Source organism: Trichosurus vulpecula, chromosome 1 (genome assembly GCF_011100635.1).
Source record: "Trichosurus vulpecula isolate mTriVul1 chromosome 1, mTriVul1.pri, whole genome shotgun sequence".
Taxonomy (NCBI): domain Eukaryota; kingdom Metazoa; phylum Chordata; class Mammalia; order Diprotodontia; family Phalangeridae; genus Trichosurus; species Trichosurus vulpecula.
This window is the reverse complement of record NC_050573.1, coordinates 526,935,174-526,959,408: the sequence shown is the minus strand read 5'-3', so window position 1 is coordinate 526,959,408 and position 24,235 is coordinate 526,935,174. Positions and strand designations below refer to the sequence as shown.

At 37.4% G+C, this 24,235-nt stretch overlaps 1 protein-coding gene across 1 annotated transcript in view; it reads right to left on the bottom strand.

Moving 5' to 3' along the window:
- Positions 1–6,947: 6,947 nt before the first annotated feature.
- LOC118833860 (cytochrome P450 3A8-like) overlaps positions 6,948–24,235 on the bottom strand; it is a 50,992-nt gene continuing 33,704 nt past the window's right edge. The window contains exons 11-13 of the mRNA XM_036741277.1: positions 19,626–19,852; positions 9,596–9,758; positions 6,948–8,920 (exon numbers count right to left, since the gene is read on the bottom strand). Coding sequence (XP_036597172.1) covers positions 8,825–8,920; positions 9,596–9,758; positions 19,626–19,852 — 486 coding nt within the window. The 3' untranslated portion in view covers positions 6,948–8,824. The remainder of the gene's footprint in view (positions 8,921–9,595; positions 9,759–19,625; positions 19,853–24,235) is intronic.

Genomic DNA, 24,235 nt, shown 5'->3' with positions numbered 1-24,235 from the left:
TTACATCGCTACAGGATCCCAACTATTTCTAAACTCACCACTCACCCAAAGAAATAACATATGACAATATTTTTTGGAGTGATTTTTTTTTCCCTACAACTGATCAATATGTTGAAAAAGTCCAAAAACATTGTAATGTGTAACACCTGTGGACTTCCCACCTCTCCTGAGAGGTAGCATGGGCACATCTTCCATATCTCTTCATACAAGTCCTATTTGATCTGTATGCTTTTGCCATATTTACTTTTGATTTTTTGTTGTCATTGTTCTTTTATTTATGTTCTGATTAGCATGTATATTGTTGTCTTGTTTACTTGCTTTTACTTTGCCTCAGTTCATATAGATAAGGCTACAATTATATTTACATGAATCTAGACTATACTTTGGTAGTTAGAATTCAAGATTTTTGGGGACATTTTAGAAAGATTTTGAGGGATTTTTTGCTCTTTTTTCCTCCTGATTGTTGTAATTATAGAATAGAAATGATACTGATTTTTGTGGATTTATTTTGTAAACTACTGTTTTAATGTAGGCAGTTTCTCAATTAGTTTCCTGGTTGATGAACTGGAATGGTCTATGTGAGCCACAATGCAGTCTGAAAATTAGAATGATGTCATGTTCTCTTTGTCAATGTTTAACTTTTAATTTTGATCACCTTTTCTTATGTCTATTGACAGAATTTTTAAAATTAAGTTAAGTAATAATAAGCTGTAATGGCAAGCAAAGTGGAACTTTTTTGTTGTCTTTTGTTTTGGAGTGCTTCTCAGCACTAAGGCAATCAAGTGCCTTTGAGTATTGCCTTTGTTTCAATCAAGAGTCTTTGATTGAATAGAGAGTCTTTGATGACCTGCTTAAGTCATGGGAAGTCCTAGGTTGCATGGGTTTGAGTGGTATGGTTGTGATGCCCTCTGACCCTGAAGAAGTGTATATATACTCTGAGGTTAGCATTTTGCTTGTGGCTCACCTATTAGAAGAGAGGCATGGGATTTAACCAAAAGAGACTGGGTAGTCATGGTTAAGGAGCCCCCCTTGCTTTGAACAACCCAGATGTTGGTACTTCTCTCTCTGGTAACTATGCATGTAATGTCTTGGACAGACAGAGCCTGTTTGCTCATTTGTGTTATTTTTCTCTGCTCGTATAATGTCTGCTTGTAATTTCTGTTTTTGTTTTCTCTGAAATTCAAGGTGCTGACTTTCCCCCCTGAACTAATTGAATGATATATGTATGTTCAATTAAAGTGAGATTGTAAACCCCTTAAAGTTGCTTTCCTTAGAAAAGTAGATCAAAGAACACATGCTAGCAACCATCCTGTGTGCTGCTGTTATTGGCTTTACAAAGCCATGGTTGCGGCAAGTAGCATTGTTGTTACAAAATGGCATAGTAGGGTAGTATCGGCAAATTAAAAGGAAAGCATGGGGCCTGGGATTCCTGTTCATTGTTTCTCAGTTTTGGTGGCTATGGTTCTGTGTAGCCCCAGGAACAACAGCAGCCCAAGGGAAAATAAACAAGTAACAGTGACAGGAGTGGTTTCCTGGGTGCCCCAAGCAGGGACCCTGGTAGATAAACTCTCCTTCCCTCTCCCTATCCCACTAGCACTCTGGAGCACACAGGCCAAAGCAATGGCTGTGGGAGGAAAACAAGCAAAGGCTTGGGGGAGTTGGGGATGGCCAGAGCCAAGGCTTGAGTGAATTAGCCCACCTCTGGATGGTGCTGGAAGGGTGAATGTCCTGAGATTGTCTTATATTGTTCTAGGATCCATGGCTGATTAAATTATGTATCCTAGAACAAGAGGTGGAGATAGTGTGTTGGTAAGCAAAATGGGCTCCTTAGTACTTAGTTCAACCAAGTGCCCTTGAATAGTTTAGCTTTTGTTCCCTTTGAGTAATTCAGTGTATTTCATTGAGCCTTACTAGGTGCTAAGCCCCAGGGCCAAACCCCTATTAGGTGTAAAACCTTAGTGGGTATGGATTGGCAACTAAGATGGGGTCCAAGGTGGGGCTAACTCCAGTGTGGGCCTAGTTTACATGTCTGGGAAAGCAGTGGCTCTTAGACCACTGGGTTTAAGCCACCTCTTTGTCTCGATTCTAGGTCACATGGGTGAGTCGCATGTGAGACTGACCCCTGATGCTGAAAAAGATATAAAACCAGGGGTTGACCTCCTCTTCCTTGGAGCTCTTTGCTGCAGCAGTGGTGGCATGCGTGACTCTGGGCCAGCCCTTGTTCTGAGCTCCAGGGTTGAACCTAGATGTTGGTAACTATGAATCTGTATTGGGTCTGCCTGTTGATGTTTATAATTTATAAATATTAAATAAAAATTATATTATAATATAATATAATAATGTTTATAATTGTATGTTGCTCTGAAGTTCAAGGTGCTGGCCTTCTCCTCTGAACTAAGTAACTGATATTTGTATGCTGAATTAAAGTAAGCTTCACGTAGCTTTCCTTATTAAAGCAGATCAAAAGAACCTGTGCTGGTGCTGGCTGTGGGTGGATCTTACACCCCCACAGAAGTGGCTAGATGGATTGTTAAAACAATTTTTTTTAGAAGGCAAAAGAATTGAAGCATTTATTCAAGCTCCAAAGTAGCAGACCCATGAACCAGTGTCCCCATTTCAATGTCTTGGTCAAAAGCTTCCAGGTCCAATAAGTCTGCCTCACAAGAGTAACCAGGAGGCTACAGGAAAACATGATGGCATTAAACCAAATCATATTCGTGCTTCCCCGCTCCAGTAAGAACATTACCCACTGGCCTCAAGCCCTTGCTCAGCACTCCTCGGTCCACACACGGGTCAGCCCTGCTACCAGAAGCTCCTGCCTCTTCAGCTCCTTTGGCTTCAGCTTTATCTTCAGCTTCGCTGTAGCTGTCTCTGGCTCCAACAAGTCTCAATCTCCAAGCTGTGTTCTCTCCACTTATAGAGTTTTTGACGTCATCAAGCGTCATCTGAATGACCAGAACTTAGGCTCTGGTGATTGGTTCTTGAGTTAGCCCCTCCCCTTAGGACCCTGGGAGGTTCACATCCACATAGGTTAGGTTAACACCTAATAGGGTTTAGGGCCTGGGGCTTAGTACTTAGTAAGGCCCGAGATGGGCATGGCTCTGGAGTTAGCACCTCCCCTTAGCCAGCCCCGCCTTGGGCCTCACCCCAGTCACTAATCCACACTCACATAGGTTCCACACCTAATAGGGGTTTGGGCCTGGGGCTTAGCACTTAGTAAGAGTCAATGAAATACACTGAATGACTCAAAGAAAACAAAGGCCATTTTGCTTACCAACACATATATGTGGAGCCATGTAGCAGGAGCAAATAACTGCCTTCATACAGACTAAGCAAGAGCAATTGATAAGGTGAGAGAAAAAGCATAGAACTGCCTTTGTACCAACCCAGCAGGAGCAGTTGGTGAGGTGAAAGCCAAAGCAGAGAGCTGCCTGCACAGGGATTCGGGCAGAAGCCAGGAGCAGCAGGCTCCTGCTGGAGGACAAAGAAGTCTGGAGCTTGGAATTTAGCCCCAGGGCAAGAAAAATATTTTGCAGCAAGACTCTGGGTGTGCTTTTTTGTTGCCTTCAACTGGGATAGTTGCTTGGCACCCAGGAGGTGGTGGGTGGGGGGAGGTGCTGTGGATCCCCCAGGAACCACCCTGTTGGCTTTGTTGCCTAGCTACCCCTCAGGACGTGGAAGCAGGAACTGGAGCAGTGTGGGGAGAACACACCCCCAAGAGAACTTTATTTGAACTTTTTTATTTCTGTTGGGACTTTGCTTATTAAAGCATGCTAGTATCTGAGGGTGCCAGGAGGAAGCCTGCAATGGCAGTGTGGGGAGAGGACACACCCTCAAAAAATATTTCACTTGGACACTCTGTATTGACTGAAGGGATTGTAACTTGCTGTGACCTAGGGGTGAATGCTGTTTGTATTTTCTGCCACTCCTTAAGGATATGTTGTGCTAAGGAAGACCCTGGCCTGGGAACCCCTGCTTGTGTAAACAAATATTTTGGGGAATGATACTGAATGATATTTCTTAATTAAGACTATGTGACCACCTTACTAATGAGTTATTATGATATGTTTTGTTAAATTGTGAATGTTATGCCTAAATTCCCTGAATGTGATTGCAAAGTACAATGCCTCTGTTTGTTCCAGGATCCATGGCAATTTAAATTGTGGGGCAAAGTATCCTGGAAGGGGTGCAGTGTAATGGCAAGTAAAGTGTGACTTTTGTATTGTCTTTTGTTTTGGAGTGCTTCTCAGTACTAAGACAATCAAGTGCCTTTGAGTCTTTCCTCTGTTTCAATCAAGAGTCTTTGATTGAATAGAGAGTCTTTGATGACCTGCTTAAGTCACAGGAAGGCCTAGGTCACATGGGTTTGAATGGCATGGTTGTGACTTCCTCTGACACTGAAGAAGTGTGTATATACTCTGAGGTTAGCATTTTGCTTGGGGATCACTCTCTGGAAGAGTGTCATGTGATTTGAACAGAGGAGACTCTGGGTAGCCATTGATAGGAGCTGCCCCCTGCTTTGAAAAACTGAGATGTTAGTGCTTCTCTCTCTGGTAACCATGTATGTATGTATTGCTATGTACAGACAGAATCTCTGTCTGCTGATTTGTGTTATTTGCTCTGTTTACATAATCTCTGTTTGTAATTTCTGTTTGTGTTTTCTCTGAAGTTCAGGGTGCTGACCTTTCCCCCTGAACTAAGTGAATGATATATATATATATATATATATATATATATATATATATATATATATATATATGTTTAATTAAAGTGAGATTATAAACTCCCTAAAGTTGCTTCCCTTAGAAAAGCAGATCAGAGAACCTGTGCTAGCAACCCTCCTGTGTGCTTGTGTTATTTGTATTACATAGCCATAGTAGCAGCAAGTAGCATTGCTGTTACATAAGCATTATTGCTTTAGTCATTGAATTTTAGGAAAGTTTTAGTATTTCTCCCCTAAAAATAATGTTAGTTCTTGGGTTCAAATATGTGGATACTAAATATTAAAAAAAAATGACCTTTTAATGTGTTTCTCCTTTAGGTTCATTGTTTTATGACAGAAATGAGTTGTTGTTCATAGTCAAGGGCTTTATCTTTATCTATTGGTGCAATCCTGGGGTCCTGATCCTTTTTTAAAATAAAATTTGCTTGTTTTAATTGTTATTTAGTTTTAAAAATAATTTATTTATTCATTTTCCACATTTCAACACTCATTTTTATAAGGTTTTGAATTCCAAATTTTTCTCCCTTCCCACCCATCAAGATAGCAAGCAATTTGAAATAAGCTATGCATGTGCAATCATGGAAAAATATTTCCCATTAGTCATATTTTTAAAGAAGAAATGGAACAAACTGAAAAAAACACAAAAAATAAAAAAAGTGAAAATAGTATACATCAGTGTACATTCAGACTCCATAGTTTTTCTCAGGGTGTGGGTAGGAGTTTCCATCATGAGTCTTGTAATTTTCTTGTTATATTGCTGAGAAAAGCTAAGTCATTCATAGTTAATTATCACACAATGTTACTGATAATGTGTACAATATTCTCCTGGTTCTACTCACCTCACCCAGCATTAGTTCCTGTAAATTTTTCCAGGTTTTTCTTAAAGCTGCCTGCTTATCATTTTTTATAATGCGATAGTATTCCATTCCATTAATATTGCACAACTTGTTCAGTCACTCCCTAGTTGATGGGCATTCCCTCAATTTCTGATTCTTTATCATTAATTGTAAATATCTTCATTGCTAATTGCATTTTTAAGGCCATATCTCCAGCTGTACCCTATCTCTTGCCTTCACCTTCTCTAATGAAGTGGAATTCCCATCTGTGAATGAGTGCTTAACACATTCACCAATACTGAGATAGTTTGACTAATTGAGGCCTAAAGAAAGATAGTATACTTTCTGTGTACCTTCTACAGTGTTAGAGCCAGTGTCCCACCATGATCAGGGCATGAATTTCATTTTTATGCATTTCAGTTATGTTTTCAGTGGTAGTGGTGCATTTGTATTTATCAATCAGTGACAATTTTTGAAAGCCAACTAAGAATATGATACTAATCTAGACAGAGTGGGCAGTTTAAATGAAGAATAATACATGGAGCTTATACTCTTCTTATGGAAATAAGATATTTATAAGTTAAAAATTAACTTAAAATAAAAGACACTGCATGTCAAATGGATAGAAGATCATATGAGTGCCATCGAAGCCCAAGATCACTGGGGCTTCAGTGAATAAAGAAGGAATTAAGGTAAACATAGAAGAATGTTATCATTTGGTAATGAAATGATAAATGATCATTCCTATTAGGGAGAACAGTGAGTGTGTAGTCAATGTAGAAACAAACAAGGGGATTTCAAAGGATTGTGTATATAGTGGCTTTTTTTTCAGTTCTTCATGGACATGGAGAATATTTTATTCTCAGCATTATCATAGTTAATGTTTATTTAGCACTTTAAAGCTTAAAAGGTGCTCAACTCATATTAACCAGAAAAGTTAGAATAAAACAAGTATTCTCTCCATTTTATAGCAAATAAAATTGAGGCAAGAGTGGTAAAATGGCTTACCAATGGTCACAAATCATATGGGTCCTTATTTGATAACTATTGATTTCACATTTTTTGTTGTGGTTGAGCTCTTACACTTGTGTCCAGCTCTTTGTGACTTACTCCTTGGAGGTTTTTGGGTGAGGAAACTAGTTTGCCATTTCCTTTTCAGCCCATTTTATAAATTAGGAACTGTGGCAAACAGTATTAAGTCAATTGCTCAAGGTCACATAGTTTGTGTCTCAGGCCCAATTTGAACTCATGAAGATGAATCTTCCAGATTCCAAGCTAAGTACATATCCACTATATGACCTAGAAGCCTAATATGATTTCACCTTTACACCACAGCAAATTTCACTTTGGAAAAATGTGGTTGGGATTATTTTTTAGTGACAGATATATACATGAGATACCAAGAGCTTTTATTTAACCCTGTAGAAAATGAAAAATTTCAGTAGGAGAATGGCATTTTGCAAGTAACATTTTAGGAAGAATAATCTGGTATAGATCCAGAAGTACTCAGGTAGAGAGAGATTCAAGGGAGGGACACAAATACAAGGAAAGTGCTCCAGTATTTCAGCAATGCAGCATTGAGATAATGTAGGTCTACACTAGAGTGGTCAAATAAAATTCCAGGACTAAACAAATACAAGAAACACTATTAAAGAAAAAATGGTTACTGATTAGATATGGTGAAAAAAGAATCAAACATCTTACAATGTTCCAGCTAGAAGAACATCTACTCTTTCTACCAGCATCCTTTTATACTCTATCATTGACTTTTCTTTCAAATATTCAAGAGCCCATATTAAATAGGCAAGGACTTAAGTGGATTGGGGGTGAGGATGAAGATTTATAATAAAAGAATCCCATTGAATATGCCTTGGACAGAAGGACAGAGTGAGGAGGAACAGACTTTGATTGAGTTGGCTTTATAATGGCCCCAAATTTTTCCTGTTTGGATTGTACCTCAACCACAGGGTATTCTTGTGTGAAATAGAGGCCAATTGGATATGTAAGGAGAGTTGTTCTGACTGTATAAAAGTTTAGGTATAAATGCTTTCATTTATAGGTTTAAAAGCCTACACTAAAATTGGTAACTTGTTAGCATAAATGTTCATGCAGAAACTGGATATCCTTCTTACTATTTGCATAGAGAATAAGAAAGGAGGCAAATGCTGATATTCTTTGGTGAAACCCTCACTGGGGACATAACCAAAAGAGGGTGACTTATAATGAATCTCTAAGACTAAACATGATCCAAGTAAGCACAAGGTTTTTGTCGGTGTTTATGCTTAAATGCTTGTAGAAGGAAAGGAAAAGGAAAAAAGAAATAACAGCTATTTGTCCACTTACCAAACTATGAGTGCTTAAACTGGACTTCTGTTTGAACTTTTTGATAAGTTAATTGCCAAAAAATAAAATTAAGTTAATAAAAACCAACACTCAGGTCATTCAACTAAATGATAATGATATGAATTTAAGTGATACTAGACAACAAACAAGAGGTTTCCAGAAATGTCTTTTGTGGTTTGTAGCAGCATAATAGTCCAATGCAGAATATTTTAAAAAAATTGTTTTTTCCCAGTTACATGTAAAGGCATTTTTAACACTTTTTTTTGAAAAATTGAGTTCCATATTTCTTTGATTCTTTCTTCACCTCCCACAAACCCCAAACGGGAAGCATTCTGATATAAATAACACATATTCAATCACGTAAAGTACATTTCCATAGTATTTGTGTTATGAAAGAAGATTCAGACCAAAAGGTAAAAATGAAAAAAGCCAGAAAGTAAAATATAGCATACTTCAAACAAAAGCAGAATATTAAAAATAATATGATCCCCACTATATTACTGTGTTCACTCCTGTTGTAATAGTGAAGGACTATTATTCATAAAAAATAATGAACATACGTTCAATTCATGGTTTTCTCTTTGTTCATCTTTTGAACCACTATTGCCTGATAGCATCAAGTGATACTAATGTATTTGGGGGTCACTCTTTTGGAAGACGATCTGCTGGATCAATGTATGTCATCCTTGACAGCATTGGACATCATACTATAATCTTCAAACACGGAGATTTCAAAAAGACAATTTGAAGAATCTAGTCTTATCCTGTGGTTAAGAAAAAACCCTAATTTCTTTTTCTTTGTTTAGTTTGTAAAGTCAACTAAGTTACTTTTGAAACTTGAGGATTCAATGTCTTTAGATTATAGAAGAGAAATCTGGGGCATGATTGTATATAGGGAAGAGTAGAATGAGAAAGAGAATTTCTACTCTTGGTTTGCCTTCTTGGTCAGTGGTATAACCTGCAGGACAATGGGTTCAGATGGTGAAATGAAGGGCCGCTTGCTCAGCTCCAGAGGAATCTGTAATAATTTAGAAAAACAATTAGAGGTCAATAAGCAACCAGTACTAAACAACAGAGAGAAAGAGAATTAGTTACAAATGTTTATGATATCTTATAGAAAAGAATATTATACAGATTTAGACAAACTAGCTAGAAGGTCATGCAAAGAATTGTTAGATTGATATAGCTGTAATAGAAATACTGCATAAGGCTGACCTCAGAGATCATCATGAAATATAAAATATGTATTAATTGTATACTCAGTAGTACTAGTCTCTTGTAAGACCAAATTAAGACTCTTGCTGATAATAAGAGATTTTATTCACTCCCATCACCATTAATACCACGTATTTTTTCACATAAAACAAAGGAATTTAAAAGGGGTTGCTATGCATTTGGTCTTCAAAAATTGTTTGCAATCAAGAATTTTGTATGAAAGTTATTGTTATTATAGTTAAGTCAAATTAATTATGTATCAACAACACATTAATTGCTTCTCTCTCAGCCTTATGTATATTTCCATCTTAATAATGCAAGTTTTAACTCTTTAATGGCCTACTTAATAAATAGGCAAATTGTGTTAAATTAAATTTCTCCATGTGGCATAGGACATTTCTCTACTTTGAAAATAAAAAAAAAATTATCACGATAAAAGACCATCCCAGCTGTTGAAACAAATGATGTGACTCCCCACCTGTGTCTCTTTACAAGTTCTGAAAGAAAATTCCTGTAGGAGTCGGCTAATTGCAACTTTTATATTCATAAGTGCAAATCTCTTCCCAATGCAGTTCCGGGGACCAGCACCAAAGGGCAGGTACACATAGGGGTTCATGTTCTCTCTCTTTTCCTTGCTGAACCTGGTTTTTCAAAATGGCAGGAAAAAAGAAATGAGTGGGAAAAAATCAAAAGAACAATGAGTCTGACTCTTTAAAATATGTAGCAGGGGCCAAAGCCAAGATGGTGGCTGGAAAGCAGGGACTCAATTAAGCTCTCCCCAAAATCCCTCCAAATACCTGTAAAAAATGGCTCTGAACAAATTCTAGAGCTGCAAAACCGACGGAATAGCAGAGGGAATCAGGTCTCCAGTCCAGGACAGCCTAGATGGTTGCTGGGAAGGGTCTGTCACATGGTGCTGGGAATGGAGCACAGCCCAGCATGGGCCATGCCAGGACCAACCAGACAAGGAGTAAGGCAGAGCAGGCCTTAGGGCCATGAATCACTGAGCAATAGCAGTTACCAGACTTCTCAAACCCACAAACACCAAAGTCAACAGAGGAGGTTAGTGGGAAAATTACTGGATCAGGGAGAGAGAAGTGTGTGGTCCAGCCCTGGCCCAGTATGTGGCGGAGGTGGTGCTGGCTCAGTGGCAGTAGCAGCAGGAAGATCCTGTGGCTGCTTCCAGATTTCCAGCTGCTGTTTCTTCCAGCCCTTGGCCCACATGGTGGGAGGAATCAAGTGGCAGATCAGAGCAAGAGTGCAGGTAACATTTGCTAGCACAGAAGCAGGCTTCTGTTGCTTTGCCCTGATGGGATCTGGGTCACTGCCCTGATTGGCAGTTCTTGGGGTAGGAGGAGCACTGGTGCGGTCGAGCTTGTGGTGATGGCAGAGTAGAAGTAGCTCTGAAAATAGCAGCACAGCCACAAAAGTTTGGGACAAAGCAATCTCTACTCTAAAAGCAGTCCTACCTTGAAAAAAAGCTCAAGGTTCAAGTTGTTAGCTGGGAACATGAACAGGTGTGCAGGATGCAGACTATTGAATCATTTTTGGTGAAAAAGAAGATCAAAACATTGAGCCAGAAGAAGTCAACAAAGTCAAAGAGCCTATAAAAAAGCTTTCCAGGAAAAATATGACCTAGTCTCAGGCCGTGGAAGGGCTCAAAAAGGATTTGGAAAAGCAAGTTAGAGAAGTAGAAGAAAAATTGGGAAGAGAAATGAGAGTGATGCGAGAAAACCATACAAAACAAGTCAATGAAATGCTAAAGGAGAACCCCCCAAAAATACTGAAGAAAACAACACCTTAAAAAACAGACTAACTCAAACGGCAAAAGAGCTCCAAAAAGCCAATGAGGAGAAGAATGCCTTGAAAGGCAGAATTAGCCAAATGGAAAAGGAGGTCCAAAAGACTACTGAAGAAAATACTACTTTAAAAATTAGATTGGAGCAAGTGGAAGCTAGTGACTTTAGGAGAAATCAGGATATTATAAAACACAACCAAAGGAATGAAAAAATAGAAGACAATGTGAAATATCTCATTGGAAAAATCACTGACATGGAAAATAGATCCAGGAGAGATAATTTAAAAATTATTGGACTACCTGAGAGCCATGACCAAAAAAAGAGCCTAGATATCATCTTTCAAGAAATTCTCAAGGAGAACTGCCCTGGTATTCTAGAACATGAGGGTAAAATAGAAATTGAAAGAATTCATTGATTGCCTCTTGAAAAAGATCCCAAAAAGAAAACTCTTAGGAATATTGTTGCTGAATTCCAGAGTTCCCAGATCAAGGAGAAAATACTGGAAGCAGCCAGAAGAAAACAATTTGATTGTTATGGAAACACAATCAGGATAATACAAGATCTAGCAGCTTCTACATTAAGGGATCAAAGGGCTTGAAATATGATATTCTGGAGGTCAATGGAGCTAGGATTAAAAGCAAGAATCACCTACCCAGCAAAACTGAGTATCAAGCTCCAAGGCAAAAGATGGATTTCCAATAAAATAGAGGAATTTCAAGATTTCTCAGTGAAAAGATCAGAGCTGAAGAGAAAATCTGTCTTTCAAAAACAAGAATCAAGAGAAGCATGAAAAGGTAAACAAGAAAAAGAAATCACAAGGGACTTACTAAAGTTGAACTGTTTTGTTTATATTCCTACATGGAAAGATGATGTGTATGATTCATGAGTCCTCAGTATTAGGGTAGCTGAAGGGTATATGCATATAATATATATATATATATATATATATATATATATATATATATATATATATATACATGTGTGTGTGTGTGTGTGTGTATGTGTGTGTGTGTATGTATAGACAGAGGGCACAGGGTGAGTTGAATATGAAGGGATGATATCTAAAAAACATAAAATCAAATAAAGGGATGAGAGGAATACATTGAGAGAGGGAGAAAGGGAGAGATAGAATGGGGTAAATTATCTTGTATAAAAGTGGCAAGAAAAAGCAGCTCCGTAGGAAGGGAAGAGGGGGTAGGTGAGGGGGAATGAGTGAATCTTGTTTTCATTGGATTTGACCTGAGGAGGGAATACCATACACACTTAATTGGGTATCTTACCCCACAGGAAAGAAAGAGGAAGAAGATAAAAAAGGGAGAATGATAGAAGGGAGGGCAGATAGGGGGAGGAGGTAATCAAAAACAAACATTTTCAAAAAGGGACAGGGTCAAGAGAGAAAATTCAATAAAGGGGGATAGGTTAGGAAGAAGCAAAATATAGTTAGTCTTTCACAACGTGAGTATTGTGGAAGGGTTTTACATCATGATACACATGTGACCTATGTTGAATTTCTTGCCTTCTTAGCGAGGGTGGGTGGGGAGGGAAGAGGGGGGAGAGCTTGGAACTCAAAGTTTTAAAAGCAGATGTTCAAAAAATGTTTTTTTCATGCAACTTGGAAATAAGATATACAAGCAATGGGGCATAGAAATCTATCTTGCCCTCCAAAAAAGTAAGGGCAAAGGGGATGGAGGGGAATGGGGTGACAGAAGGGAGGACTGACTGGGGAATCAGGCAATCAAAATATATGCCATGTAGGAGTGGGGGGGAGGGTAGAAATGGGGAGAAAATGTGTGATTCAAAATCTTGTGGAAATCAATGCTGAAAACTAAAAATATTAAATAAAAAAACTGTTCTGAAAAAAAGAAAACACAACCAGAAAAAAAATGAAAATGATGAGTGAAGATGAAATTAAAGGAATTATTAGGAGCTGTTTTTTTCAATTGTATGCCAGTGGAATTGACAATCTACATGAAGTGGATGAATATGGACAGAAAATATAAATTTCACAGATTATCAGAAAAGGAAATAAAATAATTAGCTGACCCTAACTTAGAAAAGATGTCTAACCATCCATACATGAATTCCCTAAGACATAATCCATGTGACTATTTGAATTTGCAATTGAATTCTAGCAAACATTTAAAGAACAATTAATTCCAATAATACATAGAATTGTATAAACCACTTGAAAAAATAACTCAATAAAGTGTTCTAACAAATTCTTTCTGTGACACAGATTAAGTCTTGATATCTCACTCAGGGCGAGCAAAAACAGGAAAAGAAAACTATTTAGAAATTTGCATAACAAATATTAATGTAAAATTTTTAAATTCTAGAAGGAAGACTAATGTATTACAAAGATTATTACAACTAGATAATACTTATAACAGGAATGTAGGACTGGCTAAATATTAGGAAAACTATAACTGATCATATCAATTACAAAAAACCCTCATATAGTTATATCAACAGATTCAGAAAAGCTTTGTGACAAAATATGCCACCTGTTCCTACTAAACACACTAGAAAGCATAGGAACAAATGGAGCTTTTCTTAAAATGATAAATAGCACCTATACAAAACCAAGAGGAAGTATCATCTTTTTGGGAACAGACTAGACATCTTCCCAATGAGATCGGGGTGACACAAGGATGTCTGTTATCACTATTATTACTCGGTATTGAACTAAATTTTACCCATAGCAATAGATAATAAAATGACACTGAAGCAATAGGCATAAGCAATAATTGGGAAAAATGATCCCTCTTTTCAGATGATTAAATGCTATACTTGGAGATTCATCAGAATCAACTAACATAATCTGGCCAAAACAATTAACAACTTCCGCAAACTGGCAGGATATAAAACAAATCCACATAAATCCTTAGCATTCAGAAAGGGATTGAAATAGAACTTTCATTTAAAATAACTATAGAAAATATAAAATTCTTGGGTATCTACCTTCCAAGAAACACACAGGAATTACACAAACATAATTACAAGACTTTTCACACAAGTAAAGGGAGCTCTGAATAATTGGAAAAATATTAATTGCTCATGAATAAGCCAAGCATAATAAAAATTATAATTCTACCAAAATTAATTTTATTATTCAATGACATATCAAACAACTAAAGAATTATTTTTCTTTGCACCAAGGAAACACAGAACAAAGTTCATCTGGAAGAACAAAAGTTCAAGAATATCAAGGGAATCATTGGAAAAAAGTTAAGGAAGAAAGCATAGTGGTAACAGCTTTCAAACTGTACTGCCAAACAGTAATCATCAAAACATTCTGGTACTGTATACTTGATAGTTGATCAGTGAAATAGATTAAGTATACAATAAACAGAAATAAATGACCAGAGTAAGCCAGTGTTTGATAAACCCAAAGAGCCAAGCTTTGGGGGGGCAAGAACTAACTATTAAAAAAAGTTCTGGGAAAACCAGAAAGCAATCTGGCAGAAACTAGGCATACATAAACATCTCACATTGTGCAGCCAGATAAACAAAATATGGGTGCATAATTTAGGCAGAAAAGGTAATATCATAAGCAAATAAGGGAAGCAAATTAGGGAGAAAAAAAATCACCTTTCAGACATATTACAAAGGTAAGGTTTTATGACCAAACAAGAGACAGTGAGGATACCAGGAAGTTAAATGTATGATTTGGATTACATAAAATGTAAAAGTTTTTGCATAAACCAAACCAATTCAGCCAAATCTGAAGGAGAGCAGAAGACTGTAGAGGAGGTGAAAATTTAGAGCATGTTCTTCTGATAAAGGTCTCATTTCTCAAATAGGAAATGAGCCAAATTTGGAAAAACAAGAGCAATATCCTATTGGAAAAAAGGTCAAAGGAAATGAACAGGAAATTTTAGGAGAAAAAATCAAAACTATCAATAGTCACAGGAAAACAAACCCTAGATCATCACTGTTTACAAAAATCCAAACTGCAACAACTCTGGGGTACCACCTGAATCTTATCAGATTAACTAATCTGACAGCCAAAAAAAAATGAAAAATGATGGAGGCAATGTGCAAAAAACGTATATTAGCACATTGTAGGCAGAATCATGAAGTGCTCCAACCATTCTGGAGAGCAATTTAGAATCATGCCCAAAGGGTAATAAAACTGTATATCCTTTGACCCAGTAATATCATGATTTATGTCCCAGAGAGTTAAAAGAACAGAGAAAAACATTTATGTACAAAAATATTTGTAGCAGCACTTCTCTGGTAGCAAAATTTTCAAATGCAAAGGATACCTATCAAAGGGGAAATAGCTGGACAAACAGTGGTATGACTGTGATGGAATACTATTGTGGTGTAAGAAATTTAAAAAGGGATGGTTTCAGAAAGTCTTGGGAAGATTTTTATGAACTGATTGATGCAAAATGAAGAACAATTTGCATAGTAACAGGAAAATTGTAATAATAAACAACTGTGAAAGATTTAGATATTCTGCTTGATACAACAATGATTCAAGATTAATTCTAAAGTTACCATGAAGAAAAATTCTATACACCTCAACAGGAAAAGATTATGAACTCTGAATGCACATTGAAACACATTGTTTTCATGCTATTTTTCTTGCTTTTTGGCACAAGGAGAAAATGAAAATGTGATTTCATGACTTCACATGTGAAATTGATTCATATTGCTTAACTTCTCAATTTGTGGGGAAGGGGTCAGAAGAAGGGAGAAAATTTGGAAATCAAAATTTTAAAAATCAATGTAAAAAATAAAAAGAAGACAAAAAAGCAGACAAGATATCTGGTCCAAGAATATAGTAAGAACATCTAAAGCACCATTTGCCTGTCTTCAGAACAATTCCTTCCTATCATGATGCTCTATTTGTTTTTTAATTAATTAATTAATTTTTAATTTTTGTTTACAACATGCAATTCCTCAAGATTTTGAGTTTCACGTTTTCTCCCCCTCCTTCTTTTTCCCCTCTCCACCCAAGATGGCATGCAATCCAATATAGGTTTTACATATATCTTCACACTAAACATATTTTCACAATAGTCAAGTTGTAAACAGCTATAAGCAATGGAATGAATCATGAGAAAGGAGAAACAAAACAGAAACAAACAAAAAACAACAACAAAAAAGAGAACAAGTAGTTTGCTTCAATCTGCATTCAGACTCTGTAATTCTTTCTCTGGATGTGGATTGCTTTTTTCCATCATGAGTCATTTCGAGTTGTCTTAGAACCTTGCATTGCTGAGAAGAGCCAGTTCTATCAAAGTTGGTCATCAGAGATAATGTGTATCTGTAATTGTGCATAATGTTCTTCTAGTTCTGCTTCCTTCACTCATTATCAGATAACCTAAGTCTTTTCAGGTTATTATGATGTTGTCTGCTCCTCATTTATTATAGCACAATAATATTCCATTACATTCATATACCACAACTTGTTTAGCCATTCCCCAATTGATGGGCATCCCCTTGATTTCCAATTCTTTGCCTCCACAAAAAGAGCTGCTAAAAATATTTTTGAACATATGGGTCCTTTTCCCATTTGCATGATTTCTTTGGGATACAGCTAGAAGTGGTATTGCTGGGTCAAAGGGTATGCACATTTTTATAACCCTTTGGGCATAGTTGCAAATTTCTCTCCAGAATGGGTGGATCAGGTCAAAATTCCACCAACAATGCATTAGTGTTCCAATTTTCCCAAATTCTCTCCAGCATTTGTAATTTTCCTGATTTGTCATGTTAGGCAATCTGACAGGAGAGATATGGCACCTAAGAGTTGCTGTGATTTGCATTTCTCTAATCAATAGTGATTTAGATCATTTTTTCATATGACTATAGATATCTTTAATTTCTTCCTCTGAAAACTGCCTGTTCAGATCCTTTGACCATATATCAGTTGGGGAATGACTTGTATTCTTATAAATTTCACTCAGTTCTCTGTATATTTTAGAAATGAAGCCTTTATCACAGACATTGGTTGTAGAAGTTCTTTCTCAATTTTCTCTTTCACTCCTAATCTTGCTTTCATTGGCTTTGTTTGTACAAAACCTTTTCAATTCAATGTAATCAAAATTATCCATTTTGCATTTTATAATGCTCTCTATCTCTTGTTTGATCATAAATTCTTCCCTTCTCCATAAATCTGACAGGTAAAGTATTCCTTGTTCTCCCAGATTGCTTATAGTATCAGCCTTTATATCTAAATCATGAACCCATTTTAACTTTATTTTGGTATATGGTGTGAGATATTGGTCTATGTGTAGTTTCTGCCATACTATTTTCTAGGTGTTCCAGAAGGTTTTGTCGAATAGTGAGTTCTTATCCCAGAACCTGGAGTCTTTGGGTTTATCAAACAGTAGTATAGTCATTGACTATGGTGTCTTGTGTACCTAAGTTATTCCACTTATTCACCACTCTATTTCTTAGCCAGTACCAAGTAGTTTTAATGACTGCTGCTTTATAATACAGTTTAAGATCTGGTATGGCTAGGCCACCTTCCCTAGAATTTTTTTTCATTAATTCTCTTGATATTCAGGACCTTTTGTTCTCCCAGATGAATTTTGTTGTTTTTTTTCTAGCTCTATAAGATGATTTTAGTAGTTTAATTGTAATGGCACTAAATAAGTAAAATAACTTAGGTAAAATTGTCAGTTTTATTTTATTAGCATGGCCAAACCATGAGCAACTCATATTTTTGTACAAAGTGTTTTGTAATTGTGTTCGTATAGTTCCCAGAGTTTGTTTTGGCAGGTAGACTCACAAATATTTTATAGTTTTTATGGTAACTTTAAATGGAATTTCTTTTTCTATCTCTTCCTGTTGGTCTTTATTAGTAATATGTAGGAATGCTGAGGATTTATATGGGTTTATTTTATATCCTGCAACTTTTCTAGCATTATTTATTTTTTAAGTAGTTTTTTACTTGATTGTCTAGGATTTTCTAAGCATACCATCATATCATTTGCAAAGAGTGATAACTTAGTTTTTTCTTTGCCTATTCTAATTCCTTCAATGTCTTTTTCTTCTCTTATTGCTAAAGCTAACATTTCTAGTATCATATTGAATAACAGTGGTGATAAGGGACATCATTGTTTCACTCCTAATATTATTGGAGATGGAGAAGGCCTATTTGTTATTTTTAAAAATCCCAAACTAGGCTTGAAAGGGAGAAATTTCAACAGACACTTAATCAACTATCCTAACATCAGTATTATTTAGATTTCAGAAATCCCACATTTTCAATTACTAAGTAATGCAAGGAATGATATTGCTGATCTCTTATTGCAATAGCATTTCACTTTTTGGGTTGATGGGTGGTAAAGCAGGTTGAGCGGTAGGCCTGGAGTCAGAAAGGCCTAAATTAAAATATGACCTCAGAAATTTACTAGCTAACTACGTGGGCAAGTCATTTAACCATGCTTGCTTCCATTTCCTCACCTGTAAAAAGAACTGGGGAAGTAAATGCCAAAACACTTCAGTTTCTTGGCCAAGAAAACCATAAAGGAGGTGATGAAGAATCAGACATGACTGAACAACAAAAAAACAGCAACAACAAACTATGAATTAAGCTTTAAGATCCAAAGATGAAGAAAGTGAAAGGAAAGAAAGAGGAGGCACCTATTTTAGGTAATCTTTGTACCTTGTTGTTATATTGTAAACTTTTTAAAGAGGTTAGCTACAAAGGATAGAAAAGATATAGGACAATAACGTGGAGGGAAGAATCAAGTAGGGGTTACTCAGGATGGAACACACAATGGCATGATTAGGCAGTAGGAAGTGAGACAGTGGGCAGGGAGGGATTGGAAACAAGTGTAAGAGTGGTGAAGATGGCTGAGGATGATGTATTAGAAGAGATGGAAACACTTGAACAAGTAGAGGAGTAAGGTTACATAATCATGTGATAGAGATATGAAGGAGGGGCTGGTAGCAGAAGTCATTTGAGTACTAGAAGGTGAAGAAGAGGGGAAATGGAATTCATTGTGAATAGCCTCATTTTTGTCCTGATGAAATATGAGGGAAAGATGTCAGCTGAGAAAGTGGAAAGAGGGTAAGCAATGGGAGGTTTGAGGAGAGATGAAAATATTTGGAAGAGTCACTATGTAGAATGGGATCATTAGTACCCTTAGCCGTATATCTAAATTGTGTGAGAGGTGACCTTTGAATTCAGGTCTTCCTGACTATGAATGTAGCATGATTACCTTTGTTTGATATGCTCTAAAATTTTCTGTCACTGCTAAGGGCTTTAAAAAACTACAAATAAGTGATTTATGAAAACAGTTACACATGTGCATTGACCCTGGAATAGAAAACCTATGAAATAAGTAATTAAAAGAGTCAAAGTTTAGAGAATTTAATGATGGAAGGGATCTCAGTTGGCATACATTTTAAACCTTCATTTTTCAACTTGGAAACTAACAAAAACCAGTATTCAAAACACACTTCTAACACTTCTTAGCAATGGGGCTAATATTAACAAGTCACTTTCTGTATATAGGCTTCAATTCCTTCATCTCTAAAATAGAGGCAAGAATGGCTGAAGTGGCTATATCCAAGCTACAGAAATAGTGACTACCGGCATCATGCAGAGTTGTTGCGGAAATTTAAGTTACAGACCCAGAGTCATCGATCTAAGCAAGACACAGAAGCAGGATTCAAAGCCTGGTTTTGTCTGCCAAATCAATTCTACAAACTGTCTCAACTGATAATGTTGAAATAAGTGTTTACCTTTCTGGGCGGAACTCCTCTGGCTCTGGCCAATACTCTGGGTCACGATGAAGGACAAAAGATGGGGTCATCACCACCGTGCCTTTAGGAATCGTCAGTCCATTGATCTCAACAGTTTTCTTAGCAACCCTTTCAATCCTGAGAGCTATAGGAAACAGCCTGAGATTTTCGTGTATCACCATGTCTAGATACTCCATCTGCCCAATGGCATCATATGTGACTGTTTTCTGGGAAGAGAACACACAGGTATAAGTACTAAGTTCTAAGTACAAAGATGACATATCACATCTACCTTTACTCTTGTGGTCTCAGAATGAGTCTATACTAACTCTATTGTACATCTGGTCACCAGATGTTACAGTATTACCTTCTGGAGGAAAGCTACAGATGCATTTTTATTATTTATTTATTATTAAGTGAACATGCAAAAGAAACAACTAAAAATTCTGAGATATGTGAACATGAGATTTGCATCTATATGAAAGTTTTCATAAAATAAGCCCTTTGTGCCTATGACAAAACTCTAGAACCTCAGTAGAAGAAAGTTATGCTAAGATGAATATTTTTCTCCCACTATTCTGGGTTGTCTCTTGGAAAAATCCAGGCCAACTATGAAATCTAGAGTGTAGTAGAACAAATTTACCTCAGTCAAATTTACTTTAGATATACTTGAAAACTGAGAAAGGCCTATCTGTGTCTTCATTGCTCCCCAGTTTCCACTTCTTGTAATCTCTGCTTTTCCTTGCAAAAATGACTGACTTCTATCCAGACTGTAGAAGTCCTCACTCATAGCTCACCATCAATGTTAGGATGCTCTGGTCTTATTTCAAAACAGTTTAGTATTTTATACCTCCAAGGTTTTTTACAACAGAAAAGATTGAAAGGGATGCATCTATATTGGTAGAATTTAGAAGAGATGCTTGGAGTGGGGGCAGAGGGGCTTTCTCACAATCACTCACAATAGATAACATTGACAATTAGCTACTTACAAGAACAACCCTGATCATATTTTCCTATTCTGACAATTCTACATAGGTTAGAGAATATTAAAGGACTTGGACTGTGTTTGGGGGAATAACGGAACCATTTTAAGGGCTCTACTTTGGATTGCTACTTGGTCAATGAGATCTAAAGACACGTTTTTATCAATTTATCTCCTATTCCTTCCTACTGCCACTATTCTAGTTTGGTAACTGTTTAAGTGTATTATTCCAATACATTCTTAAGGATGTCTCTTAACTTCATAGGGAAATGGCCATTTAAGTGTTCCATAATGGGGATTAGCCTACTTGGTCCAAGAGGGATGGAGACAGGTGATCCCAGTGCATTTAAAAAAGAGTTTCTTTAGTAGGAAAAACTCCAATATCCATTCATAAGACTTCTTATCTTCTGACACCATGAATGGTGTCTAACCCCTGTTATCAGTCACATCGGAGACTGAATAAGAATTTTAGAAGAGGAGATGAGAGGAGAGTGGGGAAAGGGAGGAATAGCAAAGGATAAGAAAACAGAACATGAAAGGAGGAAAGTGGAAAGAGAGTAAGTGAGGAGTAGAAAGGAGACCCAAGTCTGAAGAGATGAGAAATGATTGCCAATAAATGGAGAAACAGCAATGAATGAGTGGATGAACAGTGGACTAGTGGGTTGTTTCAGCATGTTTCCAAGGTTTGACAAAATTTCCTGAGATATTTCCTTCTCCACAAGCAGAACTCCCTGTAAATTGAGGTGCAGCCAAGATGGCGGCTGGAAAGCAGGGACTTGCATGAGCTCCCCACCAAGTCCCTCCAAAAACCTATAAAAATGGCTCTGAACCAATTCTAGAACTGCAGAACCCACAAAATAGCAGAGGGAAGCAGGGCTCCATCCCAGGACAGCCTGGATGGTCTCTGGGTAAGGTCTTTTGCGCACAGAGCTGGGAGCGGAGCGGAGTAGAGCTCAGCATGAGCCGCGCGGACGAACCAGACCAGGAGACAGGTGGAGCGGGCCCTAGCGCCCTGAATCAGTGCGCTGTGGCAGTTGCCAGACTTCTCAACCCAGAAACACCAAAGACAACAGAGAAGGTTAGTGGGAAAAACTGCTGGGGACAGAGGGAAAGAAGGAGTTTGCGGGTTTGGTCACCACCCCGGGGGCAGCAGAGGTGGGGCAGCTACAGTTTCTTCGGGCCCCAGGCCCACCTGGTGGGAGGAATTAAGTGGTGGATCAGAGCAGGAGTGAAGAGCCTGCTGGAGATCTGAGTCCAGTCCAGGTTGGGGGTTCTTGGGGAAGGAGGAGTGCTGGTGTGGCAGAGCTGGTGCATCCCCCCAAGCTTGGCACATAGAACTCTTTACTTTAGGAGTAGTCATACCCCACTGAAAAACTCAAGGGTCAAGTAAGTTGGCTGGGAACATGGCCAGGCAGCGAAAATGCACGCAGATTCAGTCTCAGACTCTGGAATCTTTCTTTAGTGACAAAGAAGACCAAAACATACAGCCAGAAGAAGTCAACAAAGACAAAGAGCCTACAACAAAAGTCTCCAAGGAAAACATGAACTGGTCTCAGGCCATGGAAGAGCTCAAAAAGTATTTGGAAAAGCAAGTTAGAGAAGCAGAGGAAAAATTGGGAAGAGAAATGAGAAGGATGTGAGAAAACCATGAAAAACAAGTCAATGACTTGCTAAAGGAGGCCCCCCAAAACACTGAAAAATATACTGAAGAAAACAACACCTTAAAAAATAGACTAACTCAAATGGCAAAAGAGCTCCAAAAAGCCAAAGAGGAGAAGAATGCCTTGAAAAGCAGAATTAGCCAAATGGAAAAGGAGGTCCACAAGACCACTGAAGAAAATACTGCCTTAAAATTAGATTGGAGCAAGTGGAACCTAGTGACTTTATGAGAAATCAAGATATTATAAAACAAAACCAAAGGAATGAAAAAAATGGAAAACAAGTGAAATATCTCATTGGAAAAACCACTGACCTGGAAAAGAGATCCAGGAGAGATAATTTTAAAATTATTGGACTACCTGAAAGCCATGATCAAGAAAGGAGCCTAGATATCATCTTTCAAGAAACTATCAAGGAGAACTTTCCTGATATTCTAGAGCCACAGGCCAAAATAGAAATTGAAAGAATCCACCAATCGCCTCCTCAAACAGATCCCCCCAAAAAATCTCCTAGGAATATTGTCACCAAATTCCAGAGCTCCCAGGTCAAGGAGAAAATACTGTAAGCAACCAGAAAGAAACAATTTGAGTACTGTGGAAACACAATCAGAATAATCCAAGATCTAGCAGCTTCTACATTAAGAGATCGAAGGGCTTGGAATATGATATGCTGGAGGTCAATGGAGCTAGGATTAAAACCAAGAATCACCTACCCAGCAAAACTGAGTATCATGCTCCAAATCAAAATATGGATTTTCAATAAAATAGAGGACTTTCAAGCTTTCTCAGTGAAAAGACCAGCGCTGAATAGAAAATTTGACTTTCAAAGACAAGAATCAAGAGAAGCATGAAAAGGTAATCAAGAAAAAGAACAAGAAAAAGAAATTGCAAGGGACTTACTAAAGTTGAACTGTTTTGTTTACATTCCTACATGGAAAGATGATGTGTATGATTCAGGAGACCTCAGTATTAGGGTAGCTGAAGGGAATATGCATATATATATATATATATATATATATATATATATATATATATATATATATATATATATATATATATGTGTGTGTGTGTGTGTGTGTGTGTGTGTTGGTGTACATATGTGTATATGTGAGTGTGTATGTATGTATACATTTATGTGTCTATATATATACATATATACATATATGTGTGTGTATGTATATATATATATATATATCTACAGAGAGAGAGAGAGAGAGAGAGAGAGAGAGAGAGAGAGAGAGAGAGAGAGGGCACAGGGTGAGTTGAAGATGAAGGGAAGATATCTAAAAAAATAAAATCAATTATGGGATGAGAGAGGAATATATTGAGAGAGGGAGATATGGAGAGATAGAAGGGGGTAAATTACCTCTTATAAAAGTGGCAAGAAAAAGCAGTTCTCTAAGAAGGGAAGGCAGGTGAAGGGGAATGAGTGAAACTTTCTCTCATCAGATTTGACCTGAGGAGGGAATGCCATACATACTCAACTGGGTATCTTACCCCACAGGAAAGAAGGAGGAAGAAGATATAAAAAGGGGGGGGGGATGATAGAAGGGAGTGCAGATGGGGGTGGAGGTAATCAAAAACAAACACATTCAAAAAGGGACAGGGACAAGAGAGAAAATTCAATAAAGGGGGATAGGTTAGGAAGGAGCAAAATATAGTTAGTCTTTCACAACGTGAGTATTGTGGAAGGGTTATATATAATGATATGCATGTGGCCCATGTTGAATTGCTTGCCTTCTTAGGGAGGGTGGGTGGGAAGGGAAGAGGGGAGAGAATTTGGAACTCAAAATTTTAAAAACAGATGTTCAAAAACAAAAAAAAATATTTTGCAGGCAACTAGAAAGTAAGATACACAGGCAATGGGGTGTAGAAATTTATCTTGCCCTACAAGAGAGGATGGGAAAAGGGGATGGGAGGGGAGTGGGGTGACAGAAGGGAGGGCTGACTGGGGAACAGGGCAACCAGAA